The sequence below is a fragment of the Megalobrama amblycephala genome, linkage group LG15, assembly GCF_018812025.1.
Source record: "Megalobrama amblycephala isolate DHTTF-2021 linkage group LG15, ASM1881202v1, whole genome shotgun sequence".
NCBI lineage: Eukaryota > Metazoa > Chordata > Actinopteri > Cypriniformes > Xenocyprididae > Megalobrama > Megalobrama amblycephala.
In genome coordinates this window covers 19,396,514-19,420,461 of record NC_063058.1, presented here as the reverse complement: position 1 = coordinate 19,420,461, position 23,948 = coordinate 19,396,514, and the positions used below count along the sequence as shown (strand labels likewise).

At 34.3% G+C, this 23,948-nt stretch overlaps 2 protein-coding genes across 3 annotated transcripts; both read left to right on the top strand.

Annotated features, from left to right (window-relative positions):
• The first annotated feature begins 142 nt into the window (after positions 1-142).
• On the top strand, positions 143-14,125 carry nt5dc3 (5'-nucleotidase domain containing 3). The gene is made up of 14 exons (XM_048158255.1): positions 143-642; positions 1,352-1,536; positions 1,731-1,805; positions 1,886-1,941; positions 2,018-2,108; positions 5,201-5,338; positions 5,852-5,912; positions 6,008-6,110; positions 6,253-6,354; positions 6,549-6,630; positions 6,721-6,807; positions 7,091-7,231; positions 10,885-10,949; positions 12,340-14,125. The coding sequence occupies exons 1-14, from the start codon at positions 360-362 to the stop codon at positions 12,605-12,607; spliced, it is 1,737 nt and encodes a 578-aa protein (XP_048014212.1). The 5' UTR covers positions 143-359; the 3' UTR covers positions 12,608-14,125.
• A 120-nt stretch (positions 14,126-14,245) lies between these two features.
• On the top strand, positions 14,246-23,907 carry parietopsin. Of its 2 annotated transcripts, XM_048158257.1 has the most exons (5): positions 14,246-14,786; positions 17,067-17,395; positions 19,281-19,526; positions 19,643-19,762; positions 23,426-23,907. In XM_048158257.1, the coding sequence occupies exons 1-4, from the start codon at positions 14,468-14,470 to the stop codon at positions 19,754-19,756; spliced, it is 1,008 nt and encodes a 335-aa protein (XP_048014214.1). In that variant the 5' UTR covers positions 14,246-14,467; the 3' UTR covers positions 19,757-19,762; positions 23,426-23,907. The 2 variants fall into 2 exon arrangements, with proteins under 2 accessions (XP_048014214.1, XP_048014213.1); XM_048158256.1 differs by lacking the exons at positions 14,246-14,786; positions 17,067-17,395; positions 19,281-19,526; positions 19,643-19,762 and adding an exon at positions 20,726-22,949.
• Positions 23,908-23,948: the final 41 nt, after the last annotated feature.

The following is a 23,948-nucleotide window of genomic DNA, read 5'->3' as shown; positions in this document are numbered from 1 at the left end:
GTCTCCATTTTTCATATAAAAAAATTCGAACTTACGCTCAACATTTTTTCTTTCTGATTCTGTACAATTGTTTTTGAGTTATAGCCTAATTCAGAGTTTCTCTAACCATTTCAGGTCTTGGTGCTTTTATTTAGGAAAAAATACGAAATTAATTTCAGAAAATGAAACTATAGTGAAAATATGACTTTTCTCTATTTTTTTTTACTGTTTTCGTCTGAACATTTTTTTTACATGGACTTTTATTATGGAAAACAGTCTAGACGTGCAAACGGAAGTAAGCATGTGTATATTTGAGCATGTACAGCTGAACGCGCTGTTCTGTCATACTGTACTGAAGGCAGCTCTGGTGCGGTGCAAATATGCCGACCTTGTCCTTGCCACTTTCAAACCTGCTCAGAAATAAGGAGAGTTTTCAGAAACTGGTCACACACTTTAATTATCTGCACACTAGAAGCGGGACAAGTTCGGTCAATACCAGTACGCCATGGATAAGACGCTCCCGAGGAACGAAATATGGTCTCGTGTCCCGGAGGCAGGGTCCTCTGGGACAACTGACAGCAGGGAACATGTGCACCAGCTCCAGTGACGACAAGACCAGCTGGCTCTGGTCTGTTTACAATGAAACCAAACGACAAACCCAAGGTTAGTTTGTGTACATGTTATAGAAATGCGTTTACATGTTTCCTCTTAAGAACTGTCAGAGGACCAGAAGGATGTTTGGATGTTGTATATTAGCAATGCATAAATAAAATATTATTTTCTATTCTATCCTTGCATCATATTATGTTATGTATTACTGAATTGGATTATATTACTTAGATTGTAAGATTTTAGTTATTGAAGTGATTCTGTATGACATGATTGAACCATGTTTATGTACTTGCAAACCACAATATATATATATATATATATATATATATATATATATATATATATATATATAGTATTTAATTTATTAATTAATATTTAAAATTAATTTTGTGATTTAGTATTTCAACTTAAACTCATTTTATTTCAGTTAGTTGCCAAGGCTAATTTTCATTCAGGTGTTTTACGTTTAAATTTCTAATACTTACGTTTTATTTTATTTCAGTTTTATTTCAATTGCAGGAAATTATTTTTAATAGTTTCGGGTCTTTTAGTTTAGTAACAATAACAACATTTGTTATTACATGGAAATCATCCATGCAAAGATTTTCTTTTCATAATGAATGTTTCACTACAGGTTAATCATTATTCATTTTAGTTCCTTTTGAATGTATTCTTTTTATTATAAGTTTAGCAAACGTAATAAAACTGTGAACTTAAAGGGTCAATTATTTATTAACACACAAGTATGTTTTTTCCTCAGATTTAATTCCTGTGATATCAAACAACTTTGTCAACCCAGACACCATCTTTGCCAATAATCAGATGAGTCTGCAGGATGTTGAGATCTATGGCTTCGACTATGACTACACACTAGCTTTCTACTCCAGTCACCTTCACACCCTCATATTCAACATCGCCCGAGACATCCTCATCGAAGAGCACAGGGTGACTGACCCAAGACTTCATATATATATATATTTGTTATAATTATGAAATCTGTCAATATTTTCCATGTGGTGGTGATGCTAGAGGCATAGAAATTACAACCGTAAAAGCAGGATATTTTTAAGAATTCCACTAGTTTTAACAAATAAATGCCTTTGGAAACAATATATTGTCTTTTTCTGTCCACATAACAGTATCCAGAGGGATTGAGGGAATATGATTACATCCCTAATTTTGTGATTCGTGGTCTGCACTATGATGTCCAAAAGGTATGTGTTCAATCCCGATCTAGATTTTTCTTGAGTTTTCATACATTTTGCCTAACTTGTCAATTTCATCCGTATTCTAGGCCTTACTGATGAAGATCGATGCATTTCATTATATCCAGCTGGGAACTGTGTACAGGTAGAGTGCACTATTTTTATACATTATTATTAATCTCAAGATAGATTATCTCATTGTCATGTTAATGTTTCCATAGGGGTCTTAATCCTGTGCCAGAAAAGGAGGTCATTGCGATGTATGAGGGCTCCCACGTACCACTTGAGATCATGAGTGACTTCTATGGCAAGGTCTGTATGCTTATTGTCTTTTGCTTGTTTGATTTCCTAAAGGTGCGGTCACATTAGTGAAATTTTGCTGTAGTGTAGCGAAGTATGAAGCGCGGCTCACACAGAAGTCCGTTTCAAACCAAGCTGCTTTCTGTTGATCTATTTGGCGAAGCTGTGACCAACTTGAATCCACTGCAAAATCTGCGTGGGCAAATCTTTCACCCTCACGCAAAACTCCTGTCCTGTATTGTTGCTGTTTGAGCATGAAACAGGACTGCAAAGTTAGAAGTCACTCCAAAACTCTCCATATCCGTACGCACTGTTTCTGAACTCCCTGAAATGCTTTGGTAGTAGTCTTTGAGTTTTCCTCAGGAAATGTACTTGTCACAATATTCCCAAGGCATACACAAAAAAGGGGGCAGGGCCTGGTTGAGTTGTGTTTGTAGTGGGGTAAAGCCGACTCCGATGAACTAGTGGCGACAAAAGCAGAAAGCGGGGTTGGTTCATATCAGCAGCGTCTGGGTCCAACTTTTCCCTGACACACCAAACCAACGCTTGACACGACGACCAAGTAGCACGTCCATTCTGCGCCTGCGTAAGATGAAATGCCTTTCCGTACCAGCAGGTGGCAGTAGCTGAACAGCCAATCAGAATGATCAGATGGCGCCGTCTGACCGACGAGCTCCGACGCCAATTCAACAACACATTGCACTTTTCAGAAGGAGGGGCTTCACTAGCTATGTTTCCATCCAAAGTTGCGAATTTAACTTTGGAGTATTGCATAAAAGATTTGCAAATAAAACACTGTTTCCATCCAGTTAGTCGAAGAGAACAAAATCGTCACATCCTGATAAACTGCCGTTAAATATCATTAAGAAAAAAGGAAGTTGCTGCAGTAGAAGCCATATACAGGTGCTGGTCATATAATTAGAATATCGTGAAATTTTTTTATCGTGATTTTTTTTTTTTTTTTATTGTAAATTATTTTTAAAAATGAAACTTTCATATATTCTAGATTCCCTACATGTAAAGTAAAACATTTCAAAAGTTTTTTTTTTTTAAATTTTGATGATTAGAGCGTACAGCTCATGAAAGTCCAAAATCCAGTATCTCAAAATATTAGAATATTTACATTTGAGTTTCATTAAATGACCATCCCTACAGTATAAATTTCGGGTATCTCTTGTTCTTTGAAACCACACTAATGCGGAAGACTGCTGACTTGGCAATGGTCCAGGAGACAATCATTGACACCCTCCACAAAGAGAGTAATTCACAGATGGTCATTATTGAATGGGCTGGCTGTTTACAGAGTGATGTATCAAAGCATATTAAATGCAAAGTTGACTAGAAGGAAGAAATTGGGTAGGCAAAGGTGCACAAGCAACAGGGATGACCACAAGCTTGAGAATACTGTCAAGTAAAGCCAATTCAGACACTTGGGAGAGCTTCACAATGAGTAGAATGAAGCCGGAGTCAGCGCATCAAGAGTCACCACACTCAGACATCTTCAGGAAAAGGACTACCAAGCCACTTCTGAAACAGAAACAACGTCAGAAGCATCTTACCTGGGCTAAGGAGAAAAAGAACTGGACAGTGAACAGTGGTCGAAAGTCCTCTTTTCAGATAAAAGTAAATTTTGCATTTCATGTTGAAATTATGGTCCCAGAGTCTAAAGGAAGACTGGAGAGGCACAGAATCCAAGCTGCTTGAAGTCTAGTGGGAAGTTTCTGAAGTCAGTAATGATTTGGGGGGCCGTGACATCTGCTGGTGTTGGTCCATTGTGTTTTATCAAGTGCAAAGTCAATGCAGCCATCTTCCAGGAGATTTTGGAGTACTTTATGCTTCCATCTGCTGACAAGCTTTATGGAGATGCTGATTTCCTTTCCCAGCAGGACTTTAGCACCTGCCCACAGTGCAAAAACCACTTACAAGTGGTTTGCTGACCATGATATTACTGTGCTTTATTGGCCAGCCAACATGCCTGACCCCTGAATCTATGGGATATTTTCAAGAGAAAGATGAGAAACAGTCGATCCAACAATATGCAGATGATCTGAAGGCTCAATAGTGCCTCAGCAGTGCCACAGGCTGATCACTTCCATGCCACACTTCACTGATGCTTTAATTTGTGCTAGGAGCAAGTCATTTGCTGTAATATGTGCTGCCGACCAAGTATTGAGTGTACAAATGAACATACTTTAAAGAACTTGAACTTTTCTGTTTTGAAAATCCATTTTTTGATTGATCTTAGGAAATATTCTAATATTTTGAGATACTGGATTTTGGACTTTCATGAGCTGTACGCTCTAATCATCAAAATTAAAAAAAAAAAACTTTTGAAATGTTTTACTTTACATGTAGGGAATCTAGAATATATGAAAGTTTCATTTTTAAAAATAATTTACAATAAAAAAAAAATGAACTTTTTCACGATATTCTAATTATATGACCAGCACCTGTATATAATAGCCATGTGTATAATAATTTTCAAATATAATAACTTTCTTTCTCGCCTCAGAGCGCGCAGATGAAACACAATAAACACTGTCATGTTATCTTGCTTTCTGATGCCTGGTGTTTGTGGACACAGTAGTATGAGATACTTCTGGGAGGAAATTATACTGAAACACTATAACGACAGACTTTGCTCAGGCATTATAGAATAACCAAAACAGCATTTCAGAAATCGGTCTGAAATGTTATGCCGTCCCATCACAAAGTCACGTCTTTTTTGATGTGCATCAAGGAATTTATTCAGTAAAGGTGTTTCCGTCATAGTTTATGGGCATGTTTTCATATTACTAATTTGAACGCATATGTTTTTTTTATGTGCATTTTTAGAATTTATGCTCATCTTGGCATTTCCATCCATGCGATATCCCAAAATGCACATAAAAATAGGTGGATGGAAACATAGCTACAGACACCAGAACTAAACAGCATTACTGACAGACTGGGAAGAGAGGTGCTGCAACAATGTACAATATGTGAAAAATAATGTGAACATTCAAGCATGAAAACCTATTCTAGTAGACCCCAAAAACAAAATCAAGAGAAAAAGAGCATAACAGGTCCCCTCTTTAATACAGCTCTTCTGATCTCCCATACAGAGCTCTCACGGTCACACCATGAAGCAGTTCATGGACATCTTCTCCCTGCCAGAAATGACACTGCTGTCATGTGTTAATGACTACTTCATGAAGCACAACATCGACTACGAGCCTGTTCATCTTTATAAAGACGTCAAGGTATAGTTGTTCATCAAAACGTGCCTTACAGTTAAAAAATTAAGATTTCCTTCACCAATATTGGTTTCTAAGGAGATGGAAGTGCTGGCAGATTTCAGAACGCCCAGAATCTTCTGACCACATATTTTGGATAAATACGGCTCCTGAAAGAGCTATTTAAGTTTGTAGGGAGCAGCATGGACAGGAACAGTCTAATTTTAGAGGCACCGTTTGGAAGCACCATCTGTGCCTGGAGAAGAGTAGTGTTACAGATGGACGGAAGTCTTTTAGTGGGTCTGCAGATCAATTTAATCAATAAAAGATGCACATCATTGCTCTTATGTTCAGTCCTCCCTATCATTATGAATTAACAAGTCTCAGAGGATCTATGACTGTCCCCAGATGAAATGAGCGAGAGCTTTCACAGGAGGTGTCTGGTAGTGCGTCAGGGCTTTGTGTGTTGTTTTTAACTGCAGAACATTGATGTTACGTTGGCTTTGATATTTTGCATCTGGTGTGTTTCTCCGTTCCCAGGAGGCCATCGGAGATGTCCATGTCAGAGGGATTATGTATCGCGCGGTAGAGGCTGATATCGGTAAATGTTTATTTTGACCTGGATATGTGTATTGTATCAGTGCAAATTATACAATTTAGATGTTCTTGTCATGCCTTGATTTTTCTTTTCTGCAGAAAAGTACATCTGTTACGCTGAACAGACACATGCTGTTTTGCAGAAGCTGTCTAAGAACGGGAAGAAGATGTTTTTGATCACCAACAGCCCGCTTGATTTTGTGTGAGTGCAACCAAGCTACTAAATTTAAATCAAAATAAACATCAATACACATCAATAAATGGTTATCACATGAGAAAAGAAAGCCATTGTGACTAAGTGCTTGTAACAAAATGCCCTTTTCAAATAAAATGTCTTATTGTAGAGATCGAGGCATGAACTATATAGTTGGGAAGGACTGGCAGGACCTGTTTGATGTTGTCATAGTGCAGGCCGACAAGCCAGGCTTTTTCAACGACAGGAGGAAGTAAGTTCCAAAAACCCTGAGAAATCTCTGGCCAAGCCTGGCAGTGTTGAATCGCTTCTAAACTAAAGTCATTCGGACATTATTACAACAGATTCCTTTGGTTAAATCATGACCTTTGAGAAGGTATTTAGGAATGTCAACTTTTCTTGAATCCAAAAAGTGTGTATACATGTGTTTTTTTCTGGTTTCCGAAGACCATTCAGACGAGTTACTGATAAAGGCGTGTTGTTATGGGACAGAATTCACCGCCTTGAGAAAGGGCAGATCTATAAACAGGTAATCCTTCATGCCCCAGTTTTCAGCTCCCAGCTGTTTCTATCCAATGAAGATGGTGGAATCTAATCTGTTCACTTTGTCTGTTGCTAGGGAAACCTGTATGAGTTTTTGAGGCTTACAGGATGGAGGGGCTCAAAGGTTTTGTACTTTGGAGATCACATTTATAGCGACCTTGCTGTAAGGATCAGATTCTGTCCTTTTCTACATATACACAAACATATTATTGTGTTTTGAGTTGATAATAAGCATAAAAAGCATGGCATGCATTTTTTCACTTAGCTCATCATGGTGCATTCAGAGGATTGGCTGTAGTTCTTTCTTATTATTATCATTTGTAAGTTAGAATGCAAACATGTCTCAGCATGCCCTGTGCAGATATCGCAGACAATGATTTGGCCTTCTGAAAGCAATGTTTTGAGGGGTGGATTTTGTAATGAAAAGGATGTCACGATGTGTGTAGGACCTGACCCTGAAACACGGTTGGAGAACAGGAGCTATCATTCCTGAGCTGCGTAAGGAGATCAAAATCATGAATACTGAGGAATACGTCCACACCATGACCTGGCTGCAGGCCCTGACCGGGCTGCTGGAACAAATGCAGGTCAGACCACCAGGGGGCGCTCTAAGGCAAAAAGAGGGGGACGCTCTAGAACAGTCACAACCTATTTTACTTCGTAAACTGATGCGTTTCAGAGTGAAGCTTTAATAAAAAAATGGCCAATATTAAAATTAACTACTATTTCGACTATATGTATTAAAAAACAGTTAACAATCGCTTTAAAGGGGTCATGACATGGATTTTTTATTATTATTTTAATATGTTCCTTGAGGTTCACTTATAATGTTACTAACATTTTTTGCAAAAATAAAAACAATAATTTTCAACTTTCACTCCGTCTGAAATGATCCGTTTTTAAAAGAGTCATGAATTGAGAAATCAAAATTTCCTTGATCGTTTGACATGTGAGAGGTCATTGCACTATGCAAAAATGATATAAAATTCAGAACTTAAAACTTTCTTGTTAATCCAGAAGCTTTTATTGAAACCAAGCTCCGAAGATGACTCCTTTCGGATTTTGTCACATTATGACGTAATAGAGCGTTAAATATCTTTGGCCCCGCCCACTGGCGTGTTAGTGAGATGAGAAGGAGAGAAGAGAGATACAGGATCACTGGACTAGGGCTGTCAAATGATTAATCGCGATTAATCGTATACAAAATAAAAGTCTGAGTTTGCATAATATATGTGGGTGTACTGTGTGTAATTAATATGTATATATAAATACACACAAATTAATGTATATATTTAAGAGAAATATGTTATTTATGTATAAAATATTTTTATTTACATATAATATAAATTATATAAAAATATAAATAAATACATATACTTGTAATTATTTCTCAAATATATACATGAATGTGTTTGTATTTATATATACATAATAATTACACACAGTACACCCACATATATAAGGCAAACTCAAACTTTTATTTTGTATGCAATTAATCATTTGACAGCCCTACACTGGACTGAAAATAACATAACCTTCCAAAGAATCCTAATGCTAGGAAAGTGCTTATTTATTTTCAACTATGTGAATGTCTCAGTAGAGCATTATTTGTTTGTTTGGTACATTTCACTGTGGATTCTTTAATAAATTAGTTGCAATTTTGGCGCAGACTTTGCAAATAGACTTTTACTGTAAGATATGGACGGACAGTAATGCAACAACATGTAAGTAACCCTGTTAATTCTAATACATAATCTGTGATAATTTTCTGATATGTAATGATTCATGTACAGTCAGACTTTCTTTGTCTCAAAATCATTTATTGCTGTTTATGCGTTAGTAAATCAAGTCATTGACTATACGGTCAAGTTCACATTGTTTTTCTTAGTAGCATGAAAATAATCTGTTGTGATTATATTACATACACTCCCTCTATAATTGCTGGAGCTGTCAATCACATAGTGCGAGTTTATCAGTGACTTAAGGTGATGATTCACGGTGCAACTTTTTAAGCAATGTTACAGAGCAATGTTGCTTGGGCACTTTCCCATTGAGAATAGGCAACAAATTTCAATCTAAAGTAACCAGATAGAAATTTGTTGCCCATTCTCAGTGGGAAAGTGCTCAAGCAACACTGCCCGGCAAGGCAGGATTGCTCAAAAAGTTGCCCGGTGTATCATCACCTTAAGTTCTGGACCCTCCCAAAACTCCTGTTATATAATCAATGACGCTGTCTACACTGCACAGCGAATCTCTTATTTACATTGTGTTTGCACTGTTATGATGAAAGCATTCGTGAGTGTGCAGAAACCAAGTTGCAATTACAACATCGCTGCATTCATACACTCAACAGACTGTCTGTGATTGGCTACAATGTTAATTGTTAATTGTTAATTGCTGCAACATTTCATGCAACGGGAGTAGATCTAAACATAATGCTATAATCAACACTTTTCATGATTAGTTAAAGGTGGGATAAGTCATAATTCAAAAACACTGTTGGACGTTTTTAATATCTGAAAACAAACCACAAGGAAGCACAAAAAATGACACAATAGTAAATGCAAACAAGAGTTCGTTGTTAGTCGGCAACAGCACAGCAGCTCCAGACAGTGTTACTCACATGTGAAGTGGAATCAAAGCAGCCTACGCGTCTGTTTTCAGACCTTCCCGCTTAGCTCTCTCCAGCGCTGGAAAACTTTCTAATATTAACGCGGGTCCTAAAGCGCTTGCCCAGTCATAAACCTTCATTCCAGTGATATTCTTTTAAAGGTGCCCTAGAACCAGTTTTTACAAGATGTAATATAAGTCTAAGGTATCCCCTGAATGTGTCTGTGAAGTTTCTGCTCAAAATACCCCATAGATTTTTTTTTTTATTAACTTTTTTAACTGCCTATTTTGGGGCATCATTAACTATGCACCGATTCAGGCTGCGGCCCCTTTAAATCACACGCTCCCTGCCCCCTCGAGCTCTCGACTATAATACAGTGCATTTACAAAGTTCACACAGCTAATATAACCCACAAATGGATCTTTACAAGATGTTCATCATATATACTGCATGCATGCGTCGGATCATGTGAGTACAGTATTTATTTGGATGTTTACATTTGATTCTGAATGAGTTTGATAGTGCTCCGTGGCTAAAGCTAACATTACACACTGTGTTTATGCATTATACAGACTGCAAGTGTTTAAAAATGAAAATAGCGACGGCTCTTGTCTCCATGAATACAGTAAGAAACGATGGTAACTTTAACCACATTTAACAGTACATTAGCAACATGCTAACGAAACATTTAGAAAGACAATTCACAAATATCACTAAAAATATCACAATATCATGGATCATGTCAGTTATTATCGCTCCATCTGCCATTTTTCGCTATTGTTCTTGCTTGCTTACCTAGTCTGATGATTCAGCTGTGCACAGATCCAGACATTAATACTGGCTGCCCTTGTCTAATGCCTTGAACATGGGCTGGCATATGCAAATATTGGGGTATAACACTCTGTGTTATGTTGAGATTCGCCTGTTCTTCAGAGGTCTTTTAAACAAATGAGATTTACATAAGAAGGAGGAAACAATGGAGTTTGAAACTCAATGTATGTCTTTTCCATGTACTGAACTCTTGTTATTCAATTATGCCAAGGTAAATTAAATTTTTGATTCTAGGGCACCTTTAAGCTTTTTTGTATTGTCTCATCATCTCTCTTTCTGCAGTCTTTCTTCAAATCTCCCTCTTCCTCGTTCTGTCTCCTCGACCATCATACGCCCCCTAATGCTGATTGGTTACATGTTTGTTGTTGGTGTCGGCCCGACTAACTTCCAAACAGCGTTTTTGAAATATGATTTACCCCACCTTTAATCTCGACAGCTGTAATAGTAAAGTCATTGTCAAAGTTCAAATAAGAGAGCTAAAAGCAGGGTAGAAAATGGCCTTTTATTTCTAAATTATGACAAGTTTGATGTAAAAAATCATACTAATATTATAAGTGCACCTCAGGAAACATAATAATTTTAAAAAATGCAGTTCATGACCCCTTTAAGGAGCGGCTCCTTTAAGGCTAATCAGTGAACAGTGTTTTTAAAAATTAACTTTGTTTTAACTTTAGATGATGCAAAGGTAAATAAGCATGCAATCTAATATTGACCAAGTTAAAATAGTTCTCTACACCCAATGAAGTGCATCATATGTCATTTCCACTGAGCAAGCTGTGTTTTGTCTTGATGTGGCAGGTGCACCGGGACCCTGCGTCACAAATGGTGATTCAGCAGTGGATCAATGAGAGGGAGGAAATGAGGTAACTAATCTCAAATTAATCTTTTATATATTTTATTTCTACACATAGACCAGTGTTATTTTAGTATTATTAAGATACTATTATAGTTTTTATTAATATATAAAATTAGTTTTTATTTTTATATTATCTGTTTTAATTTTAGTTTAGATAATAGTTTTGTTGTGTTTTCGTTATTTTTATTAGTTTTTAAAAAAAAATGTTATTATATCATTTTTTTAAAATGATTTTTATTTCCGTTTTAGTTATTTTAGTACATTTTAGTACAGTTAAATGAAAATAAAAAAATGCAAGTTGCATTGGCAACTAGCTCAAATAAAATAATTTTATGTTTTATATTAATAATAATTATTAATAATATATATGTTATAATTATTATTAATATTAATTATTAATATCATTTATTATTATTATTATTATTATTACAATTAATAATAATAATCCAAAACCAAAAAATTATTATAGTTATTATAGTTAACTAAATCCAAAACCATAAAAACATTTCATTTTCATATTCCATTAATACAATGTTATTTTATAATTATAATAATAATTATTAATATCATACATTAACTATTATTATTATTATTAATAATATTATTAATAATAATAATAATTAATGTATAATATTAATATTATATTATTATTAATATTATACATTAATTATTATCATTATTATTAATAATAATAATGTATAATATTAATAATAATAATAATGATGATGATGATGATGAGATGATGATGATAATAATAATAATAATAATAATAATAATAATAATAATAATAATAATGTATAATAATAATAATAATGATGATGATGATAATAATAATTAATGTATAATATTAATAATAATATAATATTATTAATGGTATACATTAATTATGATGATGATAATAATAATTAATGTATAATATTAATAATAATATAATATTATTAATATTATACATTCATTATTATTATTATTATTATTAATAATAATAATAATGAATAATAATAACGATAATGTATAATATTATTAATAATATAATCGTATTAATATTATTTATTATTATTAATAATAATAATAATAATAATAATGTATAATATTAATAATTATTATTATAATTATAAAATAACATAGTATTAATGGCATATGAAAATGAAATGTTTTTATGGTTTTGGATTTAGTTAACAATAATAACTATAATAATTTTTTAACAATGTATAGAATATATTGATGGCATAGAGACAATTATATACTGTAGATGAACTTAGTTTCTTCAGGCATTATGACTTATGTATTTAAAAAAAAAAAAAATTCAATTATTTTATTTTTTCAATTTGAGCTTAAAATTACCAAAAAGTATCACTTTTTTTGTAACCAATTCTTCAAAAATAATTTGTTCTTAACAGGTTACGGACCAAAGACATCTTCAACGCCCAGTTCGGGAGTCTTTTCCGCACGTACCACAACCCGACCTACTTCTCGCGCCGTCTTTCCCGCTTTGCCGACATCTACATGGCGTCCCTCAGCTGTCTGCTGAACTACGACCTCCAGCACACCTTCTACCCCAGACGCACACCCCTGCAGCACGAGTCTCCTATCTGGCCCGAGCAGACCAGCACCGGAGCCATGAGCATCCCCTTCCAGAGCCACAGGACAACAACCGGATCCGATTAGAGAGACTAAATGACAGAGGCTTTAAAATGTACGTACCACAGAACAGCTGCTGTTATGTTACATCACTTCAATCAGATTCAGCTTTGAAAAATGTGGGTGAATCACTTCAAATAATATAATTCTAGTGTAGATCTGTGCTGTGGTACATGCAATCTATCCATATCTTAATTTAAAATGTAACCTTCGCTGTAAGATATCATGTAAATTGATGAGAAACGAGTTTACATGGATAAGAGAGAACTTGTGCTTTTTTTAATGTGCCTCATAGTGTAGGAGAGATTTTATTTTTAAATGTTTTTTTTTTTTTCTTTCATTATGGGCCTTCATAAATCCATCTCCCTTAAGCTTATTGAAAGACTAAGGGAGTGGATACTTGACACACGCAAACACGTTTTTTCAAAGTGAATGTACATATTGAAGGGTTAAGAAGGGTTTGAGCTGAACCTGGTTTCAGATAGCTGATGAAGAACAAAAGAGAAACTCTCAGGAAGACAGACGGACACTATATTCATCTTGAAATGAACAAAATTATTTTCAGTGTTTAATGTTTTAAAAGCCTTACATAGTGTTTTTTAGCAATAATATACAGTGAGCTTCAAAAATGTGAGACCACTAGTGAAAAAATGCACATTACCATTCAAAACTTTGGGGTCAGTCCATTTTTTTTGATGGAAATTAATATAATTATTCAGCAATAATGCATTGATCAAAACAGTGACGGTAATGACATTTATGATGTTATAACAGATTCTATTTCAAATAAATGAATACATTTTATTAATCTATAATGACTGCCTTCACATGAATAAATTAATATATTAAGATAAAAACTATTTTAATATTTATTTTCCTTTTTTTTAATCAAATAAATGCAGTGAATTTTTTTCAGAAACATTAAAAAATCTTGCCAACTTCAATCTTTTGAATGTATATTTTATTTTATTAAAGTATAACAATTTTTATTATTTTTATGATAAATTTTCCAAAATCCTAAAACGTTCCAGTTGTAAATTAGATTTTAAATCTCAAATTTTCAATGTGGTTTCATATTTTTGCTGCCTCCTGTATGTTTTTGTCGAATGTTGACATTGTGTAACTGTTTAGAAATCAACATTTATAGCAAAAATCTAGTTGCTGTACACTGAGAGTTCATGTGACTCTTACAGTCAGTGAAGGAGCGTATTGTACTACTTTATTTCGCGCAATCGCTTGTAGGGCATTTTTGCTGACATGGTAAATATATATTTTTTAAATAATTTCAGTATACTGAACTTGGTATTGTATGAATGTTTGCTAGGTGTTTTGAAGATGCCAGTATTGGACGGACTTTTGCTAAAATTGAGAACGCACACTAGTTTTTTTTTTTTTTTTGTCTGCTTATCTTTTTTTTGATACTGAAGGAAGGACTCTTGTGACACTTTTTTGCCTTTGTCATTTATTTGACATTGTTCAAATGTGTTCATATTATTTGAAGTGTATTTTATTTGGGATATTTATTACAAATGTAATCAAATTAATCATTGTTTTGTGTTTTTTGTTTTATGCTATTGGTATTAAAAGGCAAAGTATAATGTCTATATATAATTATCTTAAAACAGTCATCTCCAGTTTTCTTTTTCTAAGGCTGCTTTTATTAATTAGCCAGCAATGAGTAATTTGACAAATGGCCTTTAGCAAATGGATACGGTGAGCAGATGCTTCAGATTACTTTCTACTGGTATTAAAAAAAAAAAAAAATCAGGTATTAGCTGTAGCTGTAGGCAATATCTGATCCCATTCTTCAAAGCCGATAATATGATGGTCTGACCGGCTCTGAACAAAACGCACTGCTGTCACAGTTTCCAGAGCTCATTCTCAATCATGGAGAGCATCACCACAACAGATTTGACCATGACTGTACAACCTACTATTTTTCCACGCGTGGGCTACAGCATACTCTCATACCTCATGTTTATAAACACGCTACTTTCTGTGTTCAATAACTTGTTGGTGATTGCCGTAATGCTGAAGAACGTGCGTTTTCTCAATGCGATGAACGTCATCATTCTCAGCCTGGCTGTGTCGGATCTTATGATTGCCACCTGCGGCTCTGCCATTGTCACCATCACAAATTATGAAGGATCTTTCTTTTTAGGGGATGCATTCTGTGTTTTTCAAGGATTTGCTGTGAACTACTTTGGTAAGTGCTGATTAAAAGGTTAGTTTATTTGTTTTATGCTATATAATGTGTCCCCAAATATGTTGATGCCCTTCTGAGGGAGCCCCTTATAAAACTGTATTTAGTGGCTATATACAGTACAGTCCAAAAGTTTGGAACCACTAAGATTTTTAATGTTTTTAAAAGAAGTTTCGTCTGCTCACCAAGGCTACATTTATTTAATTAAAAATACAGTAAAAACAGTAATATTGTAAAATAATATTACAATTTAAAATAACTGTGTACTATTTAAATATATTTGACAAAGTAATTTATTCCTGTGATGCAAAGCTGAATTTTCAGCATCATTACTCCAGTCTTCAGTGTCACATGATCCTTCAGAAATCATTCTAATATGCTGATTTGCTGCTCAATAAACATTTATGATTATTTTCAATGTTGAAAACAGTTGTGTACTTTTTTTTTCAGGATTCCTTGATGAATAGAAAGTTCAAAAGAACAGCATTTATCTGAAATACAAAGCTTCTGTAGCATTATACACTACCGTTCAAAAGTTTGGGGTCAGTAAGAATTTTTATTTTTATTTTTTTGAAAAGAAATTAAAGAAATGAATACTTTTATTCAGCAAGGATGCATTAAATCAATCAAAAGTGGCAGTAAAGACATTTATAATGTTACAAAAGATTAGATTTTTAGATAAACACTGTTCTTTTGAACTTTCTATTCATCAAATAATCCTGAAAAAAAATATTGTACACAAATATTTTGTACAATTGTACACATTAAATGTTTCTTGAGCAGCAGATCAGCATATTAGAATGATTTCTGAAGGATCATGTGACACTGAAGACTGGAGTAATGATGCTGAAAATTCAGCTTTGCCATCACAGGAATAAATTACTTTGTGAAATATATTCAAATAGAAAACAGTTATTTTAAATTGTAATAATATTTCACAATATTACTGTTTTTACTGTATTTTTAATTAAATAAATGTAGCCTTGGTGAGCAGACGAAACTTCTTTTAAAAACATTAAAAATCTTAGTGGTTCCAAACTTTTGGACTGTACTGTATATATATATATATATATAACTATTAATGTTAAAAATATTGCATATTTATATTATTATAATTATCCATTTTAAATATGAATAATTGGCTTTCATATTAGTGGGTCTTTACCCATGAAAATATAATAAAATGGTTGAGAAAAATAAATAGTATTTAAAATAATAATAATTATATTTTAAATGTTTTTAAAAAATAATAAAAAATGTTAAATATTTATATTATGATCAAAACTTAAATGTTACATTTTTGTAATATAAATGATATATTTTAAATATAACATTAAATAATTGGCATTTATAGTAAAGCTATTTTATGTGTAAAAATCCACTTAAAATGTGTAAATAATATTGATATTAAATCCATATATATTTTAAATATTAAATATTAATATATTTTAATTAAAAAATTGGCTTTTGTTTTAAGGCTATTATGTTTTCATGTGTAAAGAAGACCCATCTGAAATGTGTGAGAACAATATTAAGCATTTAGTAATATTTTATAGTATTTAAAAATATTTTAAAAAAGGCATTTAAATATACATTTGGAATATCAAAATATTAAATGTCTATGAAATATAAATATTAAATTTAATATTACATTTTATAATCATATATATAAATTTATAAATTTATATATATATATATATATATATATATATATAGTCATTAACATTATATATATATATATATATATATATATATATATAATTATTAAATATTTGGCTTTTTAAAATGTGTACAAAAATATTAAGTATTTATAAATTTAAAGAAATGTTTTTAAAGACAAATATTTTAACGACTATTATATGTTATATTTATATATATATATATATATATATATATATATATATATATATATATATATATATATATATTATATATATATATATATATTTCTTTAAATTTATAAATACTTAATATTTTTGTACACATTTTAAAAAGCCAAATATTTAATAATTATATATATATATATATATATATATATATATATATATATACATATATATATTTAAAGACAAATATTTTAACGACTATCATATGTTATATTTATATTAATTGGCCACTATTAAATATTATCTGTACTAAAACCAAGACATGATTAAAACACTATCTGTAAAATATAATAGCCTAAAATAGTGATTAACCTCTTGATTTGTTTTGAGAAAGCTGAATGAAACTGCATATGCCAAGCAAAAAAAAAAAAAAGGGGGTTTATGTCTTATTTTCTAGGCCTGGTTTCTTTATGCACTCTCACACTACTGGCGTACGAGCGCTACCATGTCGTCTGCAAACCCATGGCAGGCTTCAAGCTGAATGTCCGCAGGAGCTGCCAGGGGCTGCTGTTTGTATGGCTCTATTGCCTCTTCTGGGCTGTCGCTCCACTGCTGGGCTGGAGCTCATACGGGCCAGAGGGGGTCCAGACGTCCTGCTCATTAGGCTGGGAGGAGAGATCCTGGACAAACTACAGTTACCTCATCGTTTACACGCTTTTGTGCTTCATATTTCCCACTGCTGTCATTGTATACTGCTACAGCAAAGTCCTTATGTCCATGAGGAAGGTAGGCGACTCGTTCTTAGTTCTTATTTAGTCAATGACTCACTCATTGAGGCTGCATCCGAAATCGCATACTTCCCTACTATGTAGTAGTCAAAAAACAGTATGTGACAAAAGAAGTATGTCTGAATTCATAGTACTCATAAAGGAGTATGGAAAAAGTACCCAGATGACCAACTACATTATTCTGAAGTGTGCATATGATGGACACTTTACTATCCCATGAGGCCATGGGAAAGGAGTTGTGAATGGCAGCGAAGCTGGTAGGTCACATGACAGTGACATGGCGAATGTAGTATGTCTGGAATACATTCATACTACACACATTTATACTATTTGGAATGTAAGTACTTTTTCAGCGGTGACAAAGTAATACTTGCTCAAAATAAAAGTATGCGATTTCAGATGCAGCAGAAGTCTTCACTTGTTTCATTACTGGATGAATCAGCTTGTTAACCCTTAAATGCATACATCGGGTCTTTAGTGACCCGGGACGTCATTCACTACCCTCCTCCTTGATCATTTTTTAAAGTTAGACATCAACATTCTTGGTATTCCTCAATCAATTAATTATAAAGAATATAACAAGAAAAAAATTATAAAAGAATGCCTATTTTTGTATTCATTTTTTGTAAAAATTGTATAGGGTCGCAAACGACCCGAGGTGTGTATGAGTGTACGTATATTTTTTCTGCAAAACAATAATTGAATCTTAGATGACGGAATAAGTGCAATTCACCTTTATTCCACAAGGTGGCAATGTCTAATACACAATGCTGAAGAGACGACTCGTTTAGACAGAAAACGAAATAATAAGAGAAACATGAAATGGCTCAGTGATTTACTGCAGAGCGAGTACTGAACACAATCAAATATGACTGTAACTGTTACTGGATGAATCTGGTGAAGCTGTTAGCGATCGAAATATTGATTTTGAAGATGTTGAAAATTACATAGTTTTGAGAATATGTTTGAGATCGCGAATGGGCTCATATTTGTGACCTCAAACATAAAACTAGCCTATTATTTGCTGAATTTACTGGGAAATGAGCTCTGACGAGGACAGTGATGATGGCATAAAACATCTGCTCAAACGGAGCCCTTTCAAGCTCCAAAAGGTAACAAAATATGCTTTATTTTATTATTCTGTAATTGTTACTCTAATATCAGAGGAGTTTTATATTATCACGACAGGTAGAGATCCCTGTTAGATATAGATCCGGGTCGATAAAGACCCGAATATGTAAGAATGATTGGCGAAACAGTCATGCATTTAAGGGTTAACAGAATCTCTTGAATGAATGATTCAATGACACTTTTTTAATAATCACTTGTTGCCACCTACTGGTGAAATGATGTAATTGATACAATCTTTATTTGAAGCATCAAGCCACCTACTTTCAAAAGGTGATTTCGATCGCTACCACAGACATCATTTATATCCGAACTATAATCTTTTGTCGTGGTAGTTCTGTGATTTTGAATTTGTAACACAGAAATAATGATCAGTGTTGCCAAGTCTGTGGTTTTCCCGCGGAATTGGGCGACTTTATCACTGTTGCCACGGGCTGTTTTTCATGTCCGCGGGTTGAAGCGCACCAAAATAACTGGAATGCGAATCCTCCTGAAACACGATTGGGCTAGTTTTGAGTTGCAATTGGGCAGGTTTTGTTGTGAAACCTGGCAACCCTGAAGTGATACTGTGTGGCTGAAAAGACAGTTTGTGGTTGTAAAGCTGTTTCATATATATAGGCCTACATGACAAGTTCTCTCTGGCTTAGCAGCAGCGCCGACTAGTAATAAGATCGAGTAGGTGTTTGGATCGATATCGCAATATCTAAGAAAAAATAATGACTCAAAGCATGGCAAATGACAATCCATCATTTCAGATCAACAACAGCATTGAACTTCAAGGAGGAAAAAACTGCCTGGAGGACAACGAGCGTGCGGTACGGATGGTTCTGGCCATGATAATCGCCTTCTTCATCTGCTGGCTGCCTTACACCGCCATCTCTGTGGTTGTGGTTGTGAATCCAGAGATCTACATCCCACCTCTGGTCGCCACCATGCCAATGTACTTCGCCAAGACCAGCCCGGTCTACAATCCCATCATCTACTTTCTTACTAACAAACAGGTGTGTTTAATGTGTCTACATCTTATTTTATAGAGTCTATTGATATTTATTTACATTATGGTTGGCCTAGTGTGCAACGAACCGCCCCAGTCATTCTCTGAAAAATGTTTGTCCAGTTCCGAGAGTCCTCTCTGGAAATCCTGTCCTGTGGTCGATACATCCCTCGTGACACTGCTGGTGTAATGATGTGCTCAACGCAGAGGAGCCAAAGCAGGGATATTCCAGTCTGATCTGAGGTCTGTCATGTGAATCATTGTGTATTTCTGCTAACTAAGGCCTTAAGTTTGTGGTCAAAAATATTTTTTAAAGAAATTAACAGCCTACTTTTATTTAGCGAGGATGCAAGTATCACAGTTTCCACAAAAAATATTGTTTTCAATATTGATCAGAAGAAATGTTTCTTGAGCAGCAAATCAGCATATTAGAATGATTTTTAAAGGATCATGTGACTCTGAAGACTGGAGTGATGCTAAAAAAAAATTACATTACATTACATTTTATAATAATATTCATATAGAAAAGTTATTTTAAAGGGTTAGTTCACCCAAAAATGAAATTTCTGTCATTAATTACTCACCCTCATGTCGTTCCACACCTGTAAGACCTTATTTTTGTTTTGTTTTTGCGCACAAAACGTATTCTCGTCGCTTCATAACGTTAAGGTTGAACCACTGTAGTCACGTCGACTATTTTAACAATGTCTTTAGTACCTTTCTGGACCTTGAAAGTGATGGTTAAGTTGCTGTCTATGGACGAGTCATAAATCTCTCAGTTTTCATCAAAAATATCTTAATTTGTGTTCTGAAGATGAACGAAAGGGTGTGGAACGACATGAGGGTGAGTAATTAATGACAGAATTTTAATTTTTGGGTGAACTATCCCTTTAAACTGTAATAATATTTCACAATATTACTGTTATAGGCTGTATTATTGATCAAATAAATGCAGCCTTGATGAGAATATGAGAAAACATAAAAAAAATAAAAAAATCACATCTATCAAAATATACCATATCATCAGCCAATTTTAGAGCTTTTAAAAATTCATCAGTGTCAGTAAATATTGGATATTTAATTGTTCATGATCATTTCTGCAATTTTTATGTTTAGATTATGTAATACTCATTCATGGTTAATATTTAAAAACACTTTTAAAATGTAATCTGTTGTAAATTTCAAAATGAATATCTATATTTTCCTGTTTATTATTGACTTTGTCAGTTATAGGCATAACATGAAAATAAGAATTTTAATATTGATGCATTCACCTAAAATATATGAAAAGCACATTAAAAAACAAAATAAATAATAGCCCATTTTCTACACACATGCCAAAATGATTAAAATGCAGAGCAGTAATTTGACAAGGTTAAAAGTGAGCATCTTAATCCCAGATTTAGAGATAGGACTAAACCCTTTCCCAAATTAAGCTCCTCAAAATAAGATTACTGATTGCTATGACAACAAGAGCATAAACAACAGCCTTAATAAGATATCTGTTCTAATTAGGACTATTCTATTCTACAAGCAGCTAAATAAAACCTTAGTGGCTGAAATAAAGGGGAAAATAATTAAAATCGCCCCTTGTGCTGTAATTGACAATATTGTTCCGGTCTGGAGATGTCATCTAGGAACTAGCAAATTGCCTAAAACAAAAAAAGTATCCCTGGTGACCATCAACCCTGCAGGGTGTTAATTGAAAAACGCAAACAAATGGAGAGCCATGGTAATGATGAGGGTTAAAATAAAGGGGTTTATTACCTCAGACTCAAAAAGCAGGAGGCACGAGATGGAGTAAAAGCTACAACTTTATCAAAATAGAATGTTAAAAGATATGGAATTAGCCGTTATTTGACTGGAAATGAGAAGCAATTTCACCGTTGTTTGGGGACAAGTGAACAACACATGGCAAGACACTATAGAAGTTGCATTTGTAGCTGCCAATTGTCTAGTTTTGTTGGTCACTTTAAACGTCGGAGTTCTCGCAAACTTGTTCGTGGCGTGGGCCGTACACCACCAGAAGTCGCTCCAGACGTCCAACAACGCTCTCCTGGTGAATCTGGCCGTTATTGACATCTTGCGATGCGCTATTGATTGCCCATTGCTCCTCAGCATTGTTTTGAGCGCGCGAGACCTCGGACTGCTGTTCTGCAGCGCGCAGATCGCGTCGTTTTCTCTCATCTGTTGCGTACAGTTGCTCACGCTCGCGTGCATCAGCGCCGAGCGATATCAAGCCATCGCACATCCGTTTAAAAGTGCCGAGCGTAGAAAACGGATAACAGTGTGGATTCTCCTGACCTGGCTGGTTCCGATCTCCATATCGGTCATTTGCGTGATATTTGCGAAAGACTCGCCGGTGTACGTAAGATGCAGAGGTCTGCGGATGGAGACTTTCGACTCTTACGACACGTTTGGACTTTATATTTTGACTCCCGTCTGGTGCGTTTGTTTGACGGTCATCATTGGATTCTACGGCCGCATTTTCCTTCTAGTAAGAGCGCACGGGCGGAAAATATTCGACAAGGGTTCGTTTCCACCAGATAAGAAGAAAGAGGATAAAAAACAAGAGGAAACAAAGACTAACATTAAAAGTGATACAGAAAATCCACAGACAATGGATAATGGTACTTTAAAACCGAATGATAAAGAGCAGAATCCATTGGATTTGCATCCAACATCTGAGGAACTTCCCACAACTCTGACTGACTGCTTAGATATAAATGAACCAGAGATTGTGACTGAAAAATCCAGAGAAGTCGCTTTCAAAGATGAAACACCACAGGTTCTAGAAGGTATTGTGGACCACCGAGATACTTCTCCATTAGATTCTTCTCTATCAGCTAATGAAGAAGTTGGTGTTGTTACTGTTGGAGAAGTTTCTGGAGGATCAACTAATGGAGAAGGTGGCGAAGAAGACCCAATTGACCATCGAGATACAACTTCAGAAACTTCCCCATCAACTAATGAAGTTGGTGCTGTAGAGTCCAGCACACACCAAGTTACTGATGGAGAATTTTCTGGAGGATCAACTAGTGGAGAAGATGGTGAAGAAGACTCAACTTCAGAAACTTCTCCATCATCTAACGAAGATGGAACTGTTGAGTCAAGTGCTCCACAAGATACTACAGAAACTACTGGAGAAGAAGGTGCTGAAGAGCAAAGTTCTCCTCAAGAAACGGCTGCAGAATCTTCTCCAGCACCAACTGGAGAAACCACAGCTGCTCCACAGGAGGAGGAGGAGGAGGTGGCGGGTGCCGTCTGTATGATGCCGTCCCTCGCTCAGAGGGAAAGAGGAAATGCCAAGAAGGAGAGCAAACTGGCCAAGCGCTCTGGATACATCATCTTCACCTTCCTCATATTTTGGATCCCGCTGATTGCGACAGTGGTCTTGAATCACTTCTATTATCGAGATGGCAATCTAACAGTGAGTTTCGGGACAAAATTACCTCCTAATTTGTCTCACAATTTAACTTACAGTAGCCTAATATATGATTACAGGAGAAACTGCATTAAATGCCTCATTTAAGGATTAGGTTACAAGTCTGCCTCAACCACTATACCACCAATGAAACCTGGTCAGCTACTTAGATTTGTGCATTAAATACAATAGTAGCCTTTGTAAAAAAGGTAACATGTAAATGTGCAGAGATATTATTAATAATAATAACAATAATAATGTAATTTTTTTTCTTGCTTTAAGCATAAACCCTTTAAAAATGGTTTATTTATGCTTATATCAAGAAAAAAAAAATTATATAAGATATATTTAGTTTTAAATGCTTTTGCTTATAAAGTACATGTATCTTGTTTTAATGATTTCAGATATTTGCTCTGTAAAATAAGACAAATAGTACACCTAAAGTTACTAATGTCTTTATTAATGTTATGAATGTGTTTCAGGTGGAGGTTTTTCAGGAGCTGGAGATTTTAACAGTGTCTTTGGTCTGCACGACATCCCTCACTAACCCCATCATCTACGCAGCGGTCAATCCTCAGTTCCGCACAGAGTTTCACAATCTGAAGATGAAATGGAAAGCGTTTTTTAGACGTTCATAGAGTTTATACTGTTTTGACTTTTACTTGTGGGGTCATCAGAGCTTTGAACCCACTATGCCAAACACTACTGTCTGATGTTGACTGACAATTTGTGTTTGTTCGCTGTTTATTTGTGTTTCACAAACTGAATTAGGTGATGCTTTCTTAAATCTTAAGATATGCTAAGACTGTTATTTGAATGAAATAGACACCATAATGCATTTAAGTAATGTTTTAGGCAGCTGTATTTTGGTACCTTTAAAATCCAGTATATTCTAGTAGATTATATTTTATAAAACAATGTTCAACTTTAACCTTTTAAAAAATAATAAAAGGTAAAAACAGTAGATACATTTTTTTTTTTTTTGAAATTTTGTGAAATTAATTA